Source organism: Bos indicus, chromosome 28 (genome assembly GCF_029378745.1).
Source record: "Bos indicus isolate NIAB-ARS_2022 breed Sahiwal x Tharparkar chromosome 28, NIAB-ARS_B.indTharparkar_mat_pri_1.0, whole genome shotgun sequence".
NCBI lineage: Eukaryota > Metazoa > Chordata > Mammalia > Artiodactyla > Bovidae > Bos > Bos indicus.
In genome coordinates this window covers 3,809,987-3,830,076 of record NC_091787.1, presented here as the reverse complement: position 1 = coordinate 3,830,076, position 20,090 = coordinate 3,809,987, and the positions used below count along the sequence as shown (strand labels likewise).

Genomic DNA, 20,090 nt, shown 5'->3' with positions numbered 1-20,090 from the left:
TCTGACCTATTAGAGAATTGTATTATATTAATACCTGATAGATTGTGGAGCCAACTCATCTCTTGTTCCTCATTGAGCTGGCTGTGATGGGTTCTTTCCTTCTCAGATTATTTCATGACTATCTGAAAACAGATGAACCAGGAAGAGGCATCACCCAGTCCACTACCCCTGTCTCTGCTTCTCTGAGCACCCGTTTTCTCTCTGTGCTGTGACTGCTGGTGCTGCCAATATAGAGTTGTTGAGAGGATTACAATTTAAATAAGATGACTGTGTGAAAGAAGCTAGCACAAAGCGCAGTAATATTGGTTTTATTTTTTTAGTGTTTTAAAATGTAAATCTCTTATTCGTGTCTCATTCAAATGAGTTTTAAAAATGTAGACTCTTTTGGTCGGGGACTGTGTATTGATTGACAGGAGTGATGGCAGCATAACATAGAGCTGTCATTTGCAGCATTAACGTGCTTTAAGCAGAAACTGATTCGTTTTGTTTTGTTTATAGTTTTTGACGTGTTTCTGTTTTGGTCTGACTAGGAGGAGCCTGATCTGGTTAGTGCAATTTATGGCCGAGGGATAGCCTATGGAAAGAAGGGACTACATGTGAGTATGGAATAGTCACGCTTACCATAGTGTCTACATGGCTGGACTCAGACCAGGGTTTCCATGGAGCCCCTCCCTGCTCTCTGAGCTCTGATTGGACAGCGGTGGTAGTGTCCCAGTTCACAGATGAGACAGTGGCCACAGGGGACTTCCTCAAGGTCAAGTGGCTGGAAAGTAGAGGGCTGGCAATTTCTGCCCAGGTCTTCTGAGGTCAGTTTCACCTCACTTTCTATTCTAAAAGGACAGCCTTTGCCAGCCTAAACTTTAGTTCATGATGAACTGAACATAAGCCAAGAAAAGCACGAGACCTTGACAGAATCCCTGAGAAACACTCATCGGTGTAAGAGAGAGACTGGGTATCAACAGTTTACAGTACTTAGAACCCTTCAATTTTTAAAGGTTGAATAGAAGAACAGAAGTTTTTTTGTAAAATATTATGAAAAATAAATTATTTTAAATTTGTTATATGTTATTCTTAGATAGATATATCTTTGGAGCCTTATTTCACTTATTTCTCTGAGGAGTGTGGGAAGAAGGTTATAATAAGTATATTTTTTGGTCAAACAAAGGCACTTTGGTGTAAAAATGAAGACCTTCCTGAGATTATATAGTAAATAATGCAGTGGTCTAGGTCAGATGTCCAAATTTTCAGTCTTGAACATTATACATGAGCTTTTTTCTTTTATATTAAAAATATTCAAATGAAATTATGCTTTGAGGGAGAAATGTCACTTTGTATTTTTGTGAATTATAAAGCAATTGTCCTAATTGCCTGCTGGCATATTGCAGAAATCTTGTATAATATTGTATGCTTCTGGGACATGAGAAAGCAGACTGCACAGGAACTCAGGTTTGGAAATGATGAAGATGTTTAGGAAGGGAGCATCAGTAAGTAGCCCTACTTAGTTTCAGGGCATCAGTAAATGATCAGAGTTGTCCTAGTAAAGGTCAGAGATAAGCTGCTTCTTCCTTATTCTCATCTCTCTTCATTTTATATCTTGATGTGAAATTTGCTTATATCTTTAATGTACTTTTAATGTAAAAGTAACATCCTCATGTATTTTTGATATGAAAGTAATGTGTAAATTTTAAAGAGAACAGGCTTACCTAGGCTCCTCTAGGAGTAGGTGTATAGGCCCAGAGGGGTTTTGACTGACACTAACTTGGCTCCTCTGTTCCCACATTGCCACTGGTCAGCATCATTTTGCACACTGGTGTCCACATGCTCATCCCTTGAAATCGGCTGATGTACTGTTTAAATAGGTTAAATTGAGAAAACCTCTTGCCACCTGTGCTAGACGTAGCCAAGAATCTGTGCTAGGAAGCCAAGTCCAACGTGGGTAGGTAGACTTGAGCAAGTTAAACAATTACAGCTTATTTAACTTGGCAGATCTCTTACACAGAAGCTAAGTTCCTGTTTATTTCTAAATAAATAGTTATGTCATTACTAAATTATTAGTTTTTTCAGAAGTCTGTTCAAGCTGGCTTTGCGTAACAGTGCATCTCACACTGAGCTAATGCCTTTTCAAGGACATTAAGAACGCTGAGCTTGCTCTGTTCGAACTGAGCCGAGTAATTACCTTGGAACCAGATCGTCCAGAGGTATTTGAGCAGCGAGCAGAAGTGAGTGTGGTTTTCTTTTTCCCTCTGTTATTATTGGATTTTAAAATTTTTCAGATTTTTTTTTCCTTTTATTTTATTGCTGATAAATTTTAAGCCTCCTGTATACCTATTGTGTTTTCCTCCATAGGTACATAATGCATTTAAACAGTTGAAATTACTAGAAAACTATGGGCTGAGTGATACTCTTTCCTGATTTACCATGTTAAATCTTTGCTGATTTAACATGTATTAGTAACATTTAGTATTAAAATACAGTTATGATGTGAACCACCACTGTCCATGTTCACTGAAAAATATGACATATGTGTTTACTGTGTATATGACATACTTTATTTGGCAAAACAGTATGGCAGTGTGATCAAATGAGGTCTATTGCCTTTTGAAGCGCGCGCGTGCGTGTGTGTGTGTGCGCGCTCACTTGTATCTAATTCTTAGGAGATACACCATCTACATGGAGATGTAGACTAGGTAAGGGTGACCATAACCGGAACTTAGGACTCAAGGTGGAGACAGTTCCAGGTAATACGTGTAACAGCGGACACCACGGAGTGGGCGCTTGTTCAGGGGCAGAAAAACATGGTCTGCTGGATCCCTGGGACAGACTGGCAAGGGGACAGGCATTGGCAGTATCTGCAGAGGTCTCGCTGAGGAGGTGATGCTGGAGCTGGGTAGGAACCATGTCCTGGGGAACAAGGTGGAGAAGGGTGTTCAGGCCAGAGAAAGGACTCTGCAAGGCACCCCTTTTAATGTTTTTAAATGAAACATGTCCATTTTACCATTTTCATTAAACAATAGTAAACTATCCAAGTTTCCTATTGTATTTATTTTATTGCACATTTAACCATATTAAGAGCTGTAGAATTTATGTTAATGTTTTCAATCTGACTAGGACTTAACTTTTAATGATCTGTTCTGGTGGGATTTCGTAGCTGGACTAAAGGGACAATGACTTTTCCTCCCTCTTTTGAGGGCAAAAGCTTAACAAGCAAGGGAAGGCGAAATGTTTTAGTATTTTTAAAACTGCATTTGTGGTGTTTTTGTTCTCAAAATTATAGTGTGTTAAATTACAGTTCAGTTTCTTAAAATGAGTTTTTTGCTTTATTGGGGATTTGGCTTTCTGAAAGAAATTCTTTCTCAAATAATGAACGAATTCATTACCTCTCGTCTGTTTTGGATTGCTACCCTAAGGGTTGAGTGACTATAATCTGTTCGCTGCTGCATGAGAGGCCTGTTGGTTTTTAGGGTGAGCACTGGGCAGCTCACTTGGTGACGCTCTGCTCCAGGGAGTGGGTGCTGGGTTCTTCCCTGCCATCACACTGATGCTCTGCTAAAATGTTACGGTAAAGCATGAATTTAATTAAGTGCACTTAGAAGACTGATTTGGCAGCTTTGAAAAATTTGTATAACTAATAAAAAGCTAATTGTATACCCAGAATGATATTGGTAATCAGAAAAGTGATTTCCAATGATCTTAAAAATATATAGTAATATCCCCCTTTTCTGGCATTGTCAGGCAATAATATCATGATATAGTGAATTTTCCAGCTAAATTACAATATACTATTTGTTTATGTCAGAAATTGTTTTATGAGAAACTTTTCACTTTTATACTTTCTGAAATTGTCTATATTTAGTGAATGTAATTTAACCTTTTTTAGTTACTCTGGTCATTATTATGCATATTGATTTTGTGCTAGGGTGCAATCATTCAGTTACGTTAATACTAATATACTAGGTTGGGATATTTTTCCTTCCAAAATATAACCCTAGACCTCTATGTTTCTTGAATTCTAAGGGCACATATTCCATCCCTTTCCTCTCTCTGAGCTGTCTCTCTTGCTACTGGTGGTGTGCCTGCCTCAATCTTCTCTCTCGCTGGTTTTTAAGTTCCTTCAGAGGAGGAAACCAGTTAGTAAAACTTGATGGAAATGACCTGTGATAAGAACAGATTTAACCCTAATTTAAGAACATTTGTTCCAGATGAATTGCTTGAGCTTGACTGCATGAATACTGGTACCCATCTTGGATTATCTTACGTCTTTGGGTGGACTTGTGCATTCTGAGCTGTCTTCTGTGTTGCCACTGTTGCCTGAACACAGCTGACTGCTGGATCAAAAGAGCGTTCAGAACAGGCCTGCAGATGTTTTTTCATTACCTTGCAGATCATAACTGATGAGTTGAGAGTTGTTCACATCAGAGGGCTTCCACAACACCTGGAATCCCAGAAATTGCCATTTAGCACTTAATACCACAGATGGCGTAGCTAGATACCATGGGGACTCCAATCTGTGTTTATCAGTTCCTCTGTTTTAATGGTTTAGAGTTAACTTTCAGATTAATTTGACATGCCAAATTTTGTTCTGTAAGGTAAATGAGAGGTTGGGGAAAAATGGTTGCACTTCAAGAAAAGCAACATCCGTTATGAGACAGAACATGAAACAGGGACAGGGCAGTTGCCATGATCGTAGTTCTTCAGCATCGCCTTGACTGGATAAGGTCGGCAGCCCCTCAGCTGTTGACTTTGAATCTCACTGCACAGTACGTGGAGTCAAGGGTTCTAGGCTGCTGAGACAGTTGCATTGTAAGTGTGGGGTGGTAAAGCAGACTTGAAAAGTCAAAAGCGTTGGCAGTTGTAGGGGCAGTCACTGGGACTTTTCTCCCCTAATTACATTTTTGGGTTTATAGATTCTGTCCCCGCTGGGACGAATTAATGAAGCAGTGAATGATCTCACTAAAGCTATTCAACTTCAGCCCTCAGCACGGCTGTACAGACATCGCGGGACCCTGTACTTCATATCAGAGGTGAATTATTTTTGCCTTGAAATGTGTCCTTTCATGATGGTAAAAATTTCAGCTCTCCTTCTACTTCAGAAAGTTACTATTTGGTAGATTTGGGTTTGGGGCTGTAGATTAATAGTTTGCGATATAAGACAATTATGAAAGCATTTTCTGTACCTGAAATTGAACTCAGTGGAGAAATATTAAGTACCAGAAACACATTTTCTTGCTTGAATTGTCAGCAGTAACTAATTCTGGGCTAGGGGAAAAAAGAAAGAGTGGGAAACAGAAAAAGAGAAATTTGGTTTACAGATTATACCTTAACTTTTCTTGGAAATGTCAGCATAGAGAAGCAGGTGTGCATGTTATCAATGTGATCATTAAACTTAAGGGTTTGAATTTCTTTGGGTATCACAGCCCGAGAATCATCACCTGAACTAATGTGGCTTCCTAGACTGTAGCTTCTCAACCTAGCAAGATTACCTTTTATCATGAGTGGTATTTATAATTGCCATAGCTATTTTTGTTGGTTTACAGTCATTTCAATAATAATTTTCTATTGCAAAAGGAAATAGATTTAAAAAAACCTCAGTATAACACATTTTAAGGTTGATCTATATCATAATTATTTTAGACATCAAAATAATGGAATTATTTTGTAATAATACTAATTTGTAAAGTATCTATAGCAGATTATGACTGTAATAGTATTTAAAATAATATTCTTTTGTGGTTGAGACAGTATGCTTAAATTAGACCTTTGTGAGTTTCTCTCATCAATTAAAATCAGCTCTTTCAACAGTGTAAGCATGCTTCTAATATTTGTAGTCATGAAATGTTTCCTTTAAAGCCAGAAAGGAAAAAAAAAAAATAAAGCCAGAAAGGGCACAGAATAAATTGGGAATTTTTTTTTTCCTCTATCAATCAAAAGTAGGACATGTCCAATATCTAACGAATACTACTTTATTTTTTTTTCGTTCTCCTTTTTGTAGGACTATGCAACAGCCCATGAAGACTTTCAGCAGTCCTTAGAACTGAACAAAAACCAGCCCATAGCTATGCTATACAAAGGTTTAACTTTCTTTCACAGAGGACTTCTGAAGGTGAAAGTGCTGTGCGATACGTGTACCTGCAGGGATGCTAGATCTCCCCCGTGGAGGGAGGGACTGAGCGGGGTTTAGTCTGGCAGGTTTTGAAATGACATTTCACATGTCCAGTTGGTTTATTTTAGAAAGTAGTTTGAATCAACAAATTCATTGAGCTCCTACTGTCTGATACGTACTTGGAGGAAGGTGCGAAAGGGAGAGGATGAAAGGTTATAAGGGAGGAATAATGCTTTACGCTTAGGACAGATGCAGTTTACAAAGCCTTTCTCCACATATGATTTATCACGTGGTGAATAAACCAAAGAAAGTAATATCAGCAGCGTGCTTTGGAAGCCATGGTGAGAAGCTCTCATTTGAACTCAGGAGTTAGGAAGGTCCAGAGAATAAGTGGACATCATCTTGACTCGGAAAGCAGAGCATGGTTGGGAAGGACTCTGAGGCTGAGAGGAAGGTGTGAGTAATGACCTGGGAGACACACCCACGCTTGGGAAGGGAGTCCTGGAAGGTCAAGAGCACTCTGCTGAGCATTTTGACTTTAGCTGGTAGGCCCGGAGGAGCTCTAAAGTCTAGATTTAGGGGAAATAGAGAGTTGAGATTCAATCTGTACTAAGGAAATGGTTGCTGATGTGGCGGTGGCTGAAGAGGGTAAGGATAGGGGCTGACCAGGAGATGCTGCCTCATTCAGGTCAGGAGTGGTCAGATGGCCTGGGGGGGCTCTGGGGGCTGCAGGAGGGGTCCCCGCACTGTTGCTTGAAGACTCTGTCAGGAGGAGGGGTCGAGGGACAAAGGAGATGCTCTGTCTTAGCTGAGTGGGGCTGAAAGTCACCACCAGCTGCCCACCCCTCCTCTGCTGGGACTCTGCCTTCTCCAAGCCTGTTCCAGGAGCCTCTCCTGCAGTAGCTTCACTTTTGCCAGGGCGAGGGGCAGAAACACAGCTGAGGGTGGAGCTCTGGCTCTCACCCCAGGCCTGGCACGTTCAAACTGCCTGATTGAAGACAGGCTGGCCTGAGAGCCACAGACAGTCCACCCGGCTAGGTGAAGACACTCATTCTGACCAGGAGGCGGAGAATTCAGAGTAGGTTGCACTTAACCTGAACTTTGGAAGGTGGGAAGAGCTTCAGTAGCACGTAGCAGAGAAGAATACATGGATGTTATCATTGAAAATAACTCTGAGGATCTGATATACACATAAACACACTCACTTGGAGGATGGGGAGAAGGTTTACCTTTTAAAAGGCCACGAGTTATAAATCCTCCATGTTACAGATGGTGCCTGTCACATAGTAGGTGCTCAATAAGTATCAGTGGGGTAAATTTCAAGGGCAGAGCGTTGAATTGGAAGGTTGTGCTCTGAGCTCTTGCTCTGAATCTTATTATCTGCACTGCTGGACATGCTGCTTCAATTCTTTCAGCCTTTCCTTCCACATTTATCAGGTAGAGATGATGCTACCCTGTGTCTCTCGAAGTGGGAGTGAGAATTACATGAAATAAAATGTGTGAAAGTCCTTTATAAACTGTAAACATAAATCTGGTATTATAGATTATTTTCCATGTGAGAATTTAATCTTAAGTCTTATAGACTCTAAAAAAAAATTAACTCCCATCCATTAAAAACCAAACTAGAAGGAATTAATTTTGCAAATCTTATTTCATATACTTCATCTCCATTTTTGCAAGTGTGCAGAGGTGGTCCTAATAAGGACCCTTTCTGTCCCCCTCAGGATTCAGACAGGCAGTAAGCTTTGAGTTATTTAAAATGTGCTTTGAGCAGCTTCCAGATGATTTCTTCCGGTTTATTTTGTCTCTGCCCTCTATTCCTCTCATATTCTCTTTACCTTCAAGTCACCTTCAATTAAAAAATTCAGAATTACAATACTGTGTTCAGAATCTATCCCTTGAGTATCACATGAAGGAGAGAGAAATTTGAAATAGAAAAAAATGCCAATTATTAGTACCGAGAGGGTAAAAATATTTTTTTAAAGTAAACAAATGTAAACAGTTGATTTCACTTTTAAGCCACATTGAGGAATGTAGGCAAGAAGGGCCCTTTGTGTTATTTCAAAAAGAATTTTGTCAGAAAAGAGTGGTAATAGAGACACTGAATAGAAACCGAACATGGACTAAAATTCAGTTTGGTTTATTTCACATCTACCTGATGAAAACCTAGAAACAATGCTTTCATCCTCTGAGTGTTAGAAGCCCCTCAATGAACCAGTCTCACCAAGCGATTTGGGCTTTCTTCCTTTTCACCACGCTCACCAACACAGCAGTGATGTGTGTAATAGACGGGAACTTTCTTTTTGCATTTTGTAGATCTGCTGTCCAAGGAAGTCAGAGTGTTTACGTATTGTCTCATTCATCCCAGCGGCATCACCATGATGTATAGAAGGAGCAGAGGGTGTCCCCGTTACAGAGATTGGAAAACTGAGTGGTGAAATGCCTTAATTAAATTAATGAACCTAGTTTAGATATCTGTCTTTTTCTTGTTAAATGTAGAGACAAAGTATTAAATGGACCAACGAGTCTGAGCTATCTTTGTATCCTAAGGGTGGTCTCTCCAGGTCAATAGTCCTGAAATTAAGTGGACGGTTGCTTATTTAATTTATGATATAATACATTAGAAATATATTAGGGTATATTACATGACAAATTTCACAGTTGTCCAATTCAGTAGATACATCAGACATTTTGGATATTCCTAGGTAATAAAAACAGCAGAAACTTTTCTGTTGAATTCTACTCATTTTGTAAGGATGTTTCAAAAATGGTATATTCTGAACACTCATTTTTATAAGCCTTTACTTTGAGGGTTACCTGTTATGGTTCTGTTCACTTATGCTGAACAGTCCCAGGGTGATGGCCGCCTCCCAGCTAGTAAGGAAGATGGCGACTTAAATGGTGATGATTGCATTTGCTATGCAGACGACTTCAGAGCCAGTTCATGTGCTTAGAGATAGGTTCAACAAACGTAGTTTCTTTGTTCCCAATGGCTTAAAATCTTGATTCTGCTATGTCCCCTCTTTGGCAGAATGAGGTAGAGAGCTGTGCAGTGATTAGACAGGAACCCCGAAACCAAAGACTCTTAAAAGCTGAAGAGAAATCAGACTTTGAAGAACTGTGGCGTCCAAGCATGCTGTAAGTGCAGTGGGCAGCAGATGTCCCCTGGGCATCTCCAGCAGACGTCCACAAATGCTCCAGACTTCACACGTCCCGGTGGACTCACACCCTCCCCTGCCCCATGGCTGTCCGTCTTCCTATACTTCTTCACGATGGTTAAGCCCTGCCTTCCACCCAGGCTCCCAGCCTCAGCTCTTCCTGCCCACTCCTCTCCCTCATCCCAATAGCCACCACATTCTGTCTTAGTGTGCCTTTTAAAAATCTCTCCTGAATTCGACCCTTCTTTTCTCTCCTCAGAGACACTGTCTCAGTCTGAGCTTTGATTATCTCTTGCCTGGACCAGTACAGCCACCTCTCACCTGGGTTCCATCCTTCCCCCTCTCCAGTGTGTCTTTTCTGTTTTTGCCAGCAGTTATCATCTCTCTGAAGAGGAAACTTTGTGAGGTGTCCCCCTCCTCACAGCCCTCAGTCCTTGTTGCTTCAGGGCAGCACCCAGACTGTGGGGCACAGAGAGGCCCTCGCTTCTGGCCTCCGCTCTCCCTTTCCCCCGCTCCTACCCATGCACCCTGCACCCCTGCTCCTCTGACTTTCCCTGCGTCAGCGAGCGCTCTGTGCCCCTGTGTGGTACCACCTCTCCTGTCCACGATGCCGTCTTTCTTTACCAGACTCCTTGTGCTTTAAGACCCAGCTCGGTTGTCACCTCCTCCCTGTAGCCTCTTCTGCTCTCCTGGCTCAGTCAGTCGTTTCTTTCTCTTTTTTTTCCCAGAGACTTTTACTCATATCTCTGTTGTAGCTCTTAGTTTGTATTCTAGTAACCTGGTTACGTAATTGGCTTTCTAATGATACTGCGAGTGCTTAGAGGGCAGAGATGATGACCTGCCCCTCTTCATGTCCCCTTACCTCCTGCTGTCCCTGGCACATAGTGGGCACTCAATACATGTTTGTTGAATTAAAAATGCAGTTGTAAAAATCCTGAAAGATCAAGACTGTCTCGCAGCAGGTAGTCTAATTAAGAGTGGTCTTTAACATTTCTTCAGTGTTAAAAAGTTATCCGTTTTCATCTGTCTCCCAAACAGTAGCTATTCAGTGAGATTCCTTAATGAGGAGGTTTTGTCCCCAGTATTGCCTTTGAAGAGTTTCAAAGCCAGCCTCTCTTGGCCTGCTGGCCTCCCCTGAGGAAATCAAGAAGCAGGGGATGAATGACTTTCTGAAAAGACTCAATATTGTTAACTTTTGCAAAACGATTTTGTGTGTCTACCAGGGCATTAAATATTTATTGAGTGCCTACCATGCGCAAGGCATTTGATATCTCTAATGATTTTCTCCTATGAACTATCTAATCAAGTTGAAATGATCTATGCCAGAGTTTAAGTTTTTTCTCAATTAAAGCTCTTAGAAGTTGTGATATTTTACAGCCATTAAGTAAGATATGTCTTTTCCTCAGGAAATGTGTGAAATATCTGTGTTATTTTTTATTACAATAAATAACATCATAATGAAAAGAACATTGAATACCCAGTGTAAGCCTGGGATGTTTACTCTGAAACAGTGGCATGTTTTATCACCGGTTTCCACAGAGAGTCCCTTTGCAGCCAGGGCTCCCCCCAAGAGCATAGATTGTGCAGTTCTGGAACCTTAGTGCCTCCTGGAGCTGTGCTGGCAGGAGCCATGCACCACCCCCCACCCCCTCAACTTGAAGGTTTCTCTTCTATTTTTATGCTTTCTTTTCCCTTGTAGATCATGGGAATCCTTTAGTAGCTGTCCTAGGAGCCTTTTTTCTTGTCTTACCAGTAATTTCATGTTGGGCTTGCTTTTTTGTCTCTCCTGTTGGTTTAATTTCAAATGCTGCCAGTTGTGATCATTTTAGATTATTTCATGCAGCTGTTAGGCTTACTTTTGTTCCATAGAGTTTTCATTAAGTAAATGATATTAAAATGAAGTTGTTATTGGTAGTCAAAGTCCTAGTGAAAAACAGAAGCTGTTTTCCCACTTTGAAAGGAGAAACTTAAGGCTCTGTTGTTGTTCATAGTAATGTATTTGTTTACTATTGAAATTAAATCCCCATAGTTTATTGTAGTTTCTACCTCCCTTTAAGTCCTCCTATTTTGAAAAAATCACTCAGAGACCATGTATTTTATGTATACTGTTTTGGTCCTTTAGTAATTTGAGAGAAACTCAATTTTAACAGTTAAGCAAATGAAATAATTTTCTGTGTTCTTTTTATAGGAAGCTATTGAATCCTTCAAAGAAGCTCTGAAGCAGAAAGTTGATTTTATTGATGCATATAAAAGCCTGGGACAGGCCTACAGGTGAGTAAAGCACCAATACTCGGGGTAGGAGGGAGGGTGTGTAGTGGCACAGCCTCTCGTAATAGGGATCTGGTTTTTAAAAATGCGTTTCTTAGCCTGAAGAGATGGTCATTCTAAATCACATAGGTGTTCACATACTTGTTGAGATCTTCTCTGGGCATAGAGAAAACCATGGGTAAGAGGTAGATACCATAATGCATGTTGCTGCTGCTGCTGTGCCCTAAAGTAACCTTAGTCTGTATATACTGGCCGAGAAAACAGTAGTCCTTCAAACGTACGTGCTTTGAATAGTGGCATTCTAAGGTGTTGAGTTATGGATGATACTGCCCTTTTTAGGCAGTAGCTAAGGTTAATACCCACATCACAAGGCTCTGTTTAAAGATCCTAGAATTGCGAGATGGAAATGTTACAAGTGTGTTGCATCTCTATCAGGAACAAGCAGCAATGCTTGGCTTCCTTATTACATGCATTACTCTGACCATCAAAGCTATCCTGACTTCCGATTCAAAAAAATTTTTTAGCACTCTGACCTGTATGCTGCTGCTACTAAGTCACTTCAGTCGTGTCTGACTCTGTGTGACCCCATAGACGGCAGCCCACCAGGCTCCGCTGTCCCTGGGATTCTCCAGGCAAGAACACTGGAGTGGGTTGCCATTTCCTTCTCCAGTGCATGATAGTGAAAAAGTGAAAGTGAAGTCGCTCAGTTGTGACCGACTTTTAGCGACCCCATGGACTACAGCCTACCAGGCTCCTCCGTCCATGAGATTTTCCAGGCAAGAGTACTGGAGTGGGGTGCCATTGCCTTCTCCGTCTGACCTGTATAAAGGTACTATAAATGTTAGGAAAGAGAAAGATAGTGACAGAAATCTCCTGTGAAACTGTTAGGTGCCTTACTCAAAAAGGATCTAATTCAAGAGCTTATTTATCTGACTCCATAGTTAGAAACCCACTCCAGTGTTCTTGCCTGGAGAATCCCAGGGATGGGGGAGCATGGTGGGCTGCCATCTATGGGGTCGCACAGAGTCGGACACGACTGAAGCGACTTAGCAGCAGCAGCAGCAGCATAGTTAGAAAAAGTCTTTTATACTGACTTGGAGAAAGTGTGTTTGGATTCATTCTAGGTTTAAGGGATGGTATTTATCTGTCCTGTCCCATGGAATTGTGGGAAAACAGATCTGGAAACACCTATTAAATAGTAAAGTGCTGTATAAATGTAAGTGGGTGTTATATATATATATATATATTATGTATTTATTGTTTATATAAAATTGACATGAGATATTTTAAAGTTTCTATTATTTATAAAATTTTTAATATACAAAATAAGGCAAGGCTGGTCAGTAATAACCATTTTCACTCTGAAATGACCACAAATCTAAAATACACTTCTTATTTCAAAATTTAAATTAGATAATGATTTATTAGATTTTAATTGAAGTAACTTAAACAACAGAAAAAATAAATTTTAAACCTATGAATTTGGTAAAATAAATAAGCAAACACCCACATTAAAGTATCTTACTTATAGATTGGATCATAATTTTGAGGGTAACTTAATTCTGTATGTTGACTAAAACGCCTGTATTATGTTCATCACTGTTGTTAAATACCTAGGGAACTGGGCAATTTTGAAGCAGCCACCGAGAGCTTTCAGAAGGCTCTGTTGCTCAACCAAAATCACGTGCAGACCCTCCAGCTCCGCGGAATGATGCTTTATCACCATGGCAGCTTACATGAAGCCCTTAAGAACTTCAAGGTGAGCATCCGTAAGAGAGAAGCACTGGAACTGCAATTTTATATTATTATTCTACAAGGTTTCGTGAAATGAATGGAGTCATTGGGGGTGGGCAAGAATAGTGCTTCAGTTCAGTTCAGTCGCTCAGTCATGTCCGGCTCTTTGCGACCCCATGAATCGCAGCACGCCAGGCCTCCCTGTCCATCACCATCTCCTGCGACCCCATGAATCGCAGCACGCCAGGCTTCCAGTCGCTCAGTCGTATCCGACTCTTTGCGACCCCATGAATCGCAGCACGCCAGGCCTCCCTGTCCATCACCATCTCCCGGAGTTCACTCAGACTTATGTCCATTAAGTCAGTGATGCCATGCAGCCATCTCATCCTCTGTCGTCCCCTTTTCCTCCTGCCCCCAATCCCTCCCAGCATCAGAGTTTTTTCCAATGAGTCAACTCTTCGTATGCGGTGGCCAAAGTACTGGAGTTTCAGCTTTAGCATCATTCCTTCCAAAGAACACCCAGGACTGATCTCCTTTAGAATGGACTGGTTGGATCTCCTTGCAGCCCAAGGGACTCTCAAGAGTCTTCTCCAACACCACAGTTCAAAACCATCAATTCTTTGGTGCTCAGCTTTCTTCACAGTCCAACTCTCGCATCCATACATGATCACTGGAAAAACCATAGCCTTGACTAGACGGACCTTTGTTGGCAAAGTAATGTCTCTGCTTTTCAATATGGTATCTAGGTTGGTCATATCTTTCCTTCCAAGGAGTAAGTGTCTTTTAATTTCATGGCTGCAGTCACCATCTTCAGTGATTTTGGAGCCCCCAAAAATAAAGTCTGATACTGTTTCCACTGTTTCCCCATCTATTTCCCATGAAGTGATAGGACTTAGACTTCAACAAAAAGAAAGAGGAAAGAACCATTGTCTTGACCAACAGACTGATTTACAGAGTATGTATTTGGTCTGATTTAACCTGGAGGGAAAACTTTCCTAATTTCAGTTTATAATTCCAGATTAAAGAGTAGAGCACTTTAAAGGTTTCTAAACTGTATGGATTCTAATACAGCCTTTTTTCCTTCAATGCCTCAGCGATGTCTGCAGCTGGAGCCATATAACGAGGTGTGCCAGTACATGAAAGGACTCAGCCACGTGGCAATGGGACAGTTTTATGAAGGGATAAAAGCGCAAACTAAAGTTATGCTAAATGACCCTCTTCCTGGCCAAAAGGCCAGCCCAGAGTACCTTAAAGTGAAGTATCTCCGAGGTAAGTCCGACAGCTGCAGAATCATTGACTCTGTGAGTGCTTAGAGTTGCAGGAATCATACTGCTCGTCTCTGAGGTTACCTGTTAGGCAGTTGAGTCTCAGGGAAGCTGGGTGACTTGCCCCCAGCCACCCTCTGGTCAGTGGTGGTAACTGGACTAGAGAGAGCTCATATCTCCTAAAGGCCAGTCTTGGTTTGTTTGTTTTTTTTGGCCTCTTCCTCACATTTTTTCTTTCTAAAATTAAAAAATTTTACTTATGCAGAAACAATGTATTTTGAACTAAATATGACAATCATCTGGGTATCCTTGTCTTGTCACATCACATCCAAAAATATAGGAATGACAAGAAAGTAATCTTAAGTTTTCACTGTTAAATAAGAACTTAGTATCTTTGATCTGTCAACTCCTCCATATCAGAATTCTTGCATATTTTGGAGAATTTAAATTGAGATGAAAAAGAAAGCAAATCTTTGAGTTATCCTTTTATTAGTCAGTCTTACCCTTTCTATGCTATACATAGACATTTTTATTTTTCATATAAAGCCCAGATATTTACTTTTATTTTTTCTCTTTCCTTTTTCATTAACCCTCTATTATAGTACTGTCCAGTGAAAAAATTGCAAACCATGTATGTAATTTTAAATTTCTAGTAGCCATGTTAAAAAAGTAAAAACAAACAGGTGGAATTCATTTTACTAATTCATCTTATTTAACTCAGTACCTCTACAATATCAGTTCAGCATATTATTATTATTATGAAAACACTATTTATTGGCTGTTTTATATTTCTTTGTACTAGTCTTTGAATATGGTATATATTATAGTTCATCTCAATTTGGATGCTAAATTTTCATTGGAAATACTTGGTCTGAATTTAGATTTAATAAAATTTAAAATTAGAAAAATAGACTGACAGATGCAAGTTGTTCCAAACATACTGCAGTTTTCTAATAATTGAATAAAACATCAGTTTTAAGTTTAAATTTCTAATTAAATAAAATTTAAAGTTCAGTTTCTCATCCACATCTCAAGTTCTCAATAGCCAGCTACTAGGGACTACCTTCTCCAGTACTCTTGCCTGGAAAATCCCATGGATGGAGGAGCCTGGTAGGCTGCAGTCCATGGGGTTGCTAAGAGTCGGACATGACTGAGCGACTTCACTTTCACTTTTCACTTTCATGCGTTGGAGGAGGAAATGGAAACCCACTCCAGTGTTCTTGCCTGGAGAATCCCAGGGATGGCGGGCCTGGTGGGCTGCCGTCTATGGGATTGCACAGAGTCGGACACGACTGAAGCGACTTAGCAGCAGCAGCAGCAGGGACTACCTTTTGGATAGCACAGCTCTTTACTCTAAGTTGTAATTCCCTCTTTTTTCCTCATTCAGAAGAACTTGGACTTGTGAGCTATAGACTGAAGATGGGGGCGCTGCATATCCTGGTTCTTTCTACACTGCTTCCCTAGAGATAAGCAGCAGTTGGTCAGTCAGTTGATGAAATTGCATACATAGTCAGTACATCTATCAGTTGACAAGGAACCAGGCTCTGTCTAACACTGAACTTGCATTCCCAGACTCTGGAATTGAATAGTGAGATCTTTCGTATTGCTTATCGAAAGGTGGTTAAAATTTAGGCAAGGTGGACCCAGATGGACTGGTTTGTATTTGCCCCTGGTAATAAGTCAGCAGCAGGCTACCTCCATTATCATATAATAGTGACTTGCTAAAATTTGGAGTTTCCACATAGAATTCTTGTAATTAAATAACAGTTTGTTATGAAGTAATTGTACTTTGTACAGATTGGCTATAAAAAATTATAATTAGCTGTAAAAACTGTTTCAGCATATTTGGGTGTGTCAGATCTCGTTTCCTATCTGCAGAGTATTCTCGATATCTTCATGCACATCTTGATACTCCCCTAACGGAATATAACATTGACGTGGATCTGCCTGGAAGCTTTAAAGACCACTGGGCTAAGAATCTGCCTTTCCTCATAGAAGACTATGAAGAGCAGCCAGGGCTGCAACCCCACATAAAGTGAGTTATTTAAATGAAGACCTTTTTTTTTTTTTAACACTAAGCTGTCAAGTTCATCATAATATCTCTTGCCTGATAATAGCTTTCTGTCCACGTTTCTGATGAATTTATTTTTGAATTTGACATGTCTGGAAATAACTTCTTTCAGTTTACCTTTGGATATATGATTTCCTTTTTTAAAAAATTTTTAATTGGAAGATAATTGCTTTATAATGTTGTATTGATTTCTGCTATACAACAATGTGAATCAGCTGATATATACATGTATCCCCTCCCTTTTGAGCCTCCCTTGCACCCCCTATCCCACCCTTCTAGGTTATCACAGAGCACCAAGATGAGCTCCCTACGCTGTAATAGCAACTTCCCACTAGCTATCTGTTTTACACATTATAATGTATACATGTCAGTGCTACTCTCAATTCATCCCACCCTCTTCTCCCCACCGCACTGTGTCCAGAAGTCCTTTCTCTACGTCTCTGTCTCTGTTCCTGCCCTACAGATATGATTTCTTTTAGCCCAGCATTCCATGGTAATTTAGGGTACTTTCAGACTTCAAATGTACTTAACAATTCTTGGTAGCCTTTGATATGCATTATTTTTTTTTACCGTATCACTTTAAAACAAATTTCTTAACATATTAAAAGTTTGAAATTAGAGTGCTGGCCAATACTGCTGCAGTTTGGCAGAATAGATCTGCTAAAAGGCTATCTCATTATAGAACAATTAGATTTAGAATAGAAATTAATTCCTGGGAGTCTAGCTGCCTTAAAAATTAGGAAAAATCTGTGAAGATCAGCCCCCTAATTCTTAAAAAAAAAGAAAGATATTCGACCAGAGTGATGGGTGGTAAACACATATTAAAGGAAAAGATATCCTACCCAGTGGAGTGCCTTGAAGCATGAGCAGGATGGGTTTGCTGACCTTCCAGGGGCTAAAGTGATCCAGTATTGGAGGCATTCCCAGGATCTCAATGGAAGCAGATACAAATCCTTCCTGGGAAGAAATTGGTGCCAATTTGTGCCCTCAAGTATTCCCACAGCTTAAGATCATTAGCATCAGAATCAAAACCAAGATGACCAGAGCCATTTGTGAGAGTCAACAGAAGCAACAAACAATAGACTTTAACCCTTATGGACTTCACATATTGAAACTGTTGAATATAAACTCTACAATAACTCCAGATGAAGTGCTTAAAGAAGTTATGAAATCATAAACATGAGCAAGAAACATGAGATTATAAAAGACCAGATTAAAAAAATAATTAGATGCTCTAAGAATAGAAAATACAGTCATTGAAATGTAGAACTCAGTATACAGACTAAAAAGCAGATTAGCTATAGCTGAGAAGAAATTGCAGGATTGGAAGATAGAGCCTTAGGAAGTATCCAGAGTGGGGCACAGAGTTCAGGAGTTGGAAAACCTGCAAGAGAGAAGATGTGTAAAATGTAAGAAGGGCTAACATGTAACTAATTGAAACTTCAGAAGGAGAAAATAGAAGAGAGGCACTTTTGAAGAAATAATAGCCAAGAACTTTTCAAGAAAAAGGAAACGTATTAATAAATCTATAGTTTTTTTTTTCATTTTATTTTTTAACTTTACAATATTGTATTGGTTTTGCCATATATCAAAATGAATCCACCACAGGTATACATGTTTTCCCCATCCTGAACCCTCCTCCCTCCCCATACCATCCCTCTGGGTCGTCCCAGTGCACCAGCCCCAAGCATCCAGTATTGTGCATCGAACCTGGACTGGCGACTCATTTCATATATGATATTATACATATATCAGTGCCATTCTCCCAAATCTTCCCACCCTCTCCCTCTCCCACAGAGTCCAAAAGACTGTTCTATACATCAGTGTACCAATACAGTATTCTAGCGCATATATATGGAATTTAGAAAGATGGTAACAATAACCCTGTATACAAGACAGCAAAAAAATCTATAGTTTTTTTTTAAAACGTGGGGTAAATACAAAGAAATCCATTCAGATACACCATAAGTAACTCAAAAAAACCTAGGGTAAAGAGAAAAACCTTAAAAAATAGGGAAGTCATATCACCTAGGGTCAATTATTAGATTGTAAACCTCTCAACACCAACAGTTTATACAAGTTAAAAAGTAAAAGTCAAACAACCCATTCCAATTTAAAAAAGTGCAAAAGACATGAACAGGTAGGAGGGAGTCAAGATGGTGGAATAGAAGGACATGAAATTTGTTGCTCCTGACAAGTGCGTCAAGAATACATCTACAAACGGAACAGTTCTCACAGAGCACCTGCTGAATGTTAGTGGAAGACTTTGGACACCTAAAAGAACAGGAAAAATGCCCTTACAACCAACTAGGATGAAAGATCAAAGGAAAAAAAAAGAGGAATCAAAAAAAGGACTGGCAACCCTGGTGGGAAGCTGAAGGTGAGGGGAAGTCCCCACACTCAGATAAATTCCCTCATGGTGGGGAAATCAGCTGGGAATAGGAGACCTTTAGGGGATCAAGGGGGAACACAACAGATGGTCTGTCGATGGTAGGACAAAGTAAGAACTTCGTGCATGGTCTGTGCTGCAGCTCTGCACAGCCCAGCCTGAGTTGTGAGTCATGCATGCTGGAAAGTGGGGTTTGGAATGCAGACCCAGGGAGGGGACAGCTGTTGTCTTTGAAAAGACAGCCTGTAGGGAAAGGAGTAATGGGCTCCAAAACTGGGAAGGTTTGTGGAAAATGTCCAAGACACCATAGAAGTAAGGCTTCATTGTTGAGTGGCATTGCAAGGGGCAAGGCTGCCATTACAACCCGCTTCCATACCTGCTGGCTTATGCCTCCACAGGCACTGGAAGGGGCAGCCATCTGAGCAGGCTTGCCCACCCCTTAAGCCAAGGCCTCCTCTGCCCAGGCAGGCTCTGGGGTCTGAAGCAGTGCCCTTGTCAAAGCCTTCCTGGGCACTCCTGCCTGAGACAAAAATCCACCAATGCTGGCAGAGGCTGAGTGCTAAAGCATGGAGTTAAAAAGAGAGCATATCTGGGGAAAGGAATACTATTGCCTGAACAGATACAACGGGGGACAGAAGTGAAGGGCTCTATTGCTGGAAATTGCCCTAGCGGAAGCATGGTGTGCCTAGGAAACGAGGCATCATTGTTGAGAGGCATGGAAGAAGTGGGCCTGCTACATCCCCCCACATGCCAGCCCCTGCCTCCACCAGCACTGGGAGAGACTCCCACCAGAGTGACTGCAGCCTAGTCTGTTGCAACTGCCTTCTGGTCCCTACCACTGCAGGCAACACATGCAAACCCTAGTTGTGGATGCTATACTCCTCACCAGCCTGAGGGAGTGTGTCTCCATCAGCCACTGTTTTCATTCCTTCTCACCTAGGCGGGAAACAGATGCGAGAGGGTGGTGCACGTTCAGAGTTGGGGCCAAAACCAAAACTGAGCCCCAGGGGCGGGGCAACTAAGGAAAAGGAACAGAAATCTATCTGTGCAGATGCCCAAGCCACAAATTAAATTCCTGAGATCAGCTTGGTAAATCCTGTGTCTG

General features: G+C 40.7%; 1 protein-coding gene across 11 annotated transcripts in view; it reads left to right on the top strand.

Moving 5' to 3' along the window:
* Positions 1 to 20,090, top strand: part of TTC13 (tetratricopeptide repeat domain 13) — a 98,774-nt gene that overhangs the window by 34,452 nt on the left and 44,232 nt on the right. For 5 of the 11 annotated variants that reach the window (XM_070781902.1, XM_019953985.2, XM_019953984.2 and 2 more), the window contains 8 exons: positions 531 to 596; positions 2,127 to 2,219; positions 4,905 to 5,021; positions 5,990 to 6,100; positions 11,447 to 11,529; positions 13,144 to 13,285; positions 14,355 to 14,529; positions 16,404 to 16,560. In XM_070781902.1, coding sequence (XP_070638003.1) covers positions 531 to 596; positions 2,127 to 2,219; positions 4,905 to 5,021; positions 5,990 to 6,100; positions 11,447 to 11,529; positions 13,144 to 13,285; positions 14,355 to 14,529; positions 16,404 to 16,560 — 944 coding nt within the window. The remainder of the gene's footprint in view (positions 1 to 530; positions 597 to 2,126; positions 2,220 to 4,904; positions 5,022 to 5,989; positions 6,101 to 11,446; positions 11,530 to 13,143; positions 13,286 to 14,354; positions 14,530 to 16,403; positions 16,561 to 20,090) is intronic. The other 6 variants (XM_070781904.1, XM_070781903.1, XM_019953987.2 and 3 more) reach the window with 3 other exon arrangements.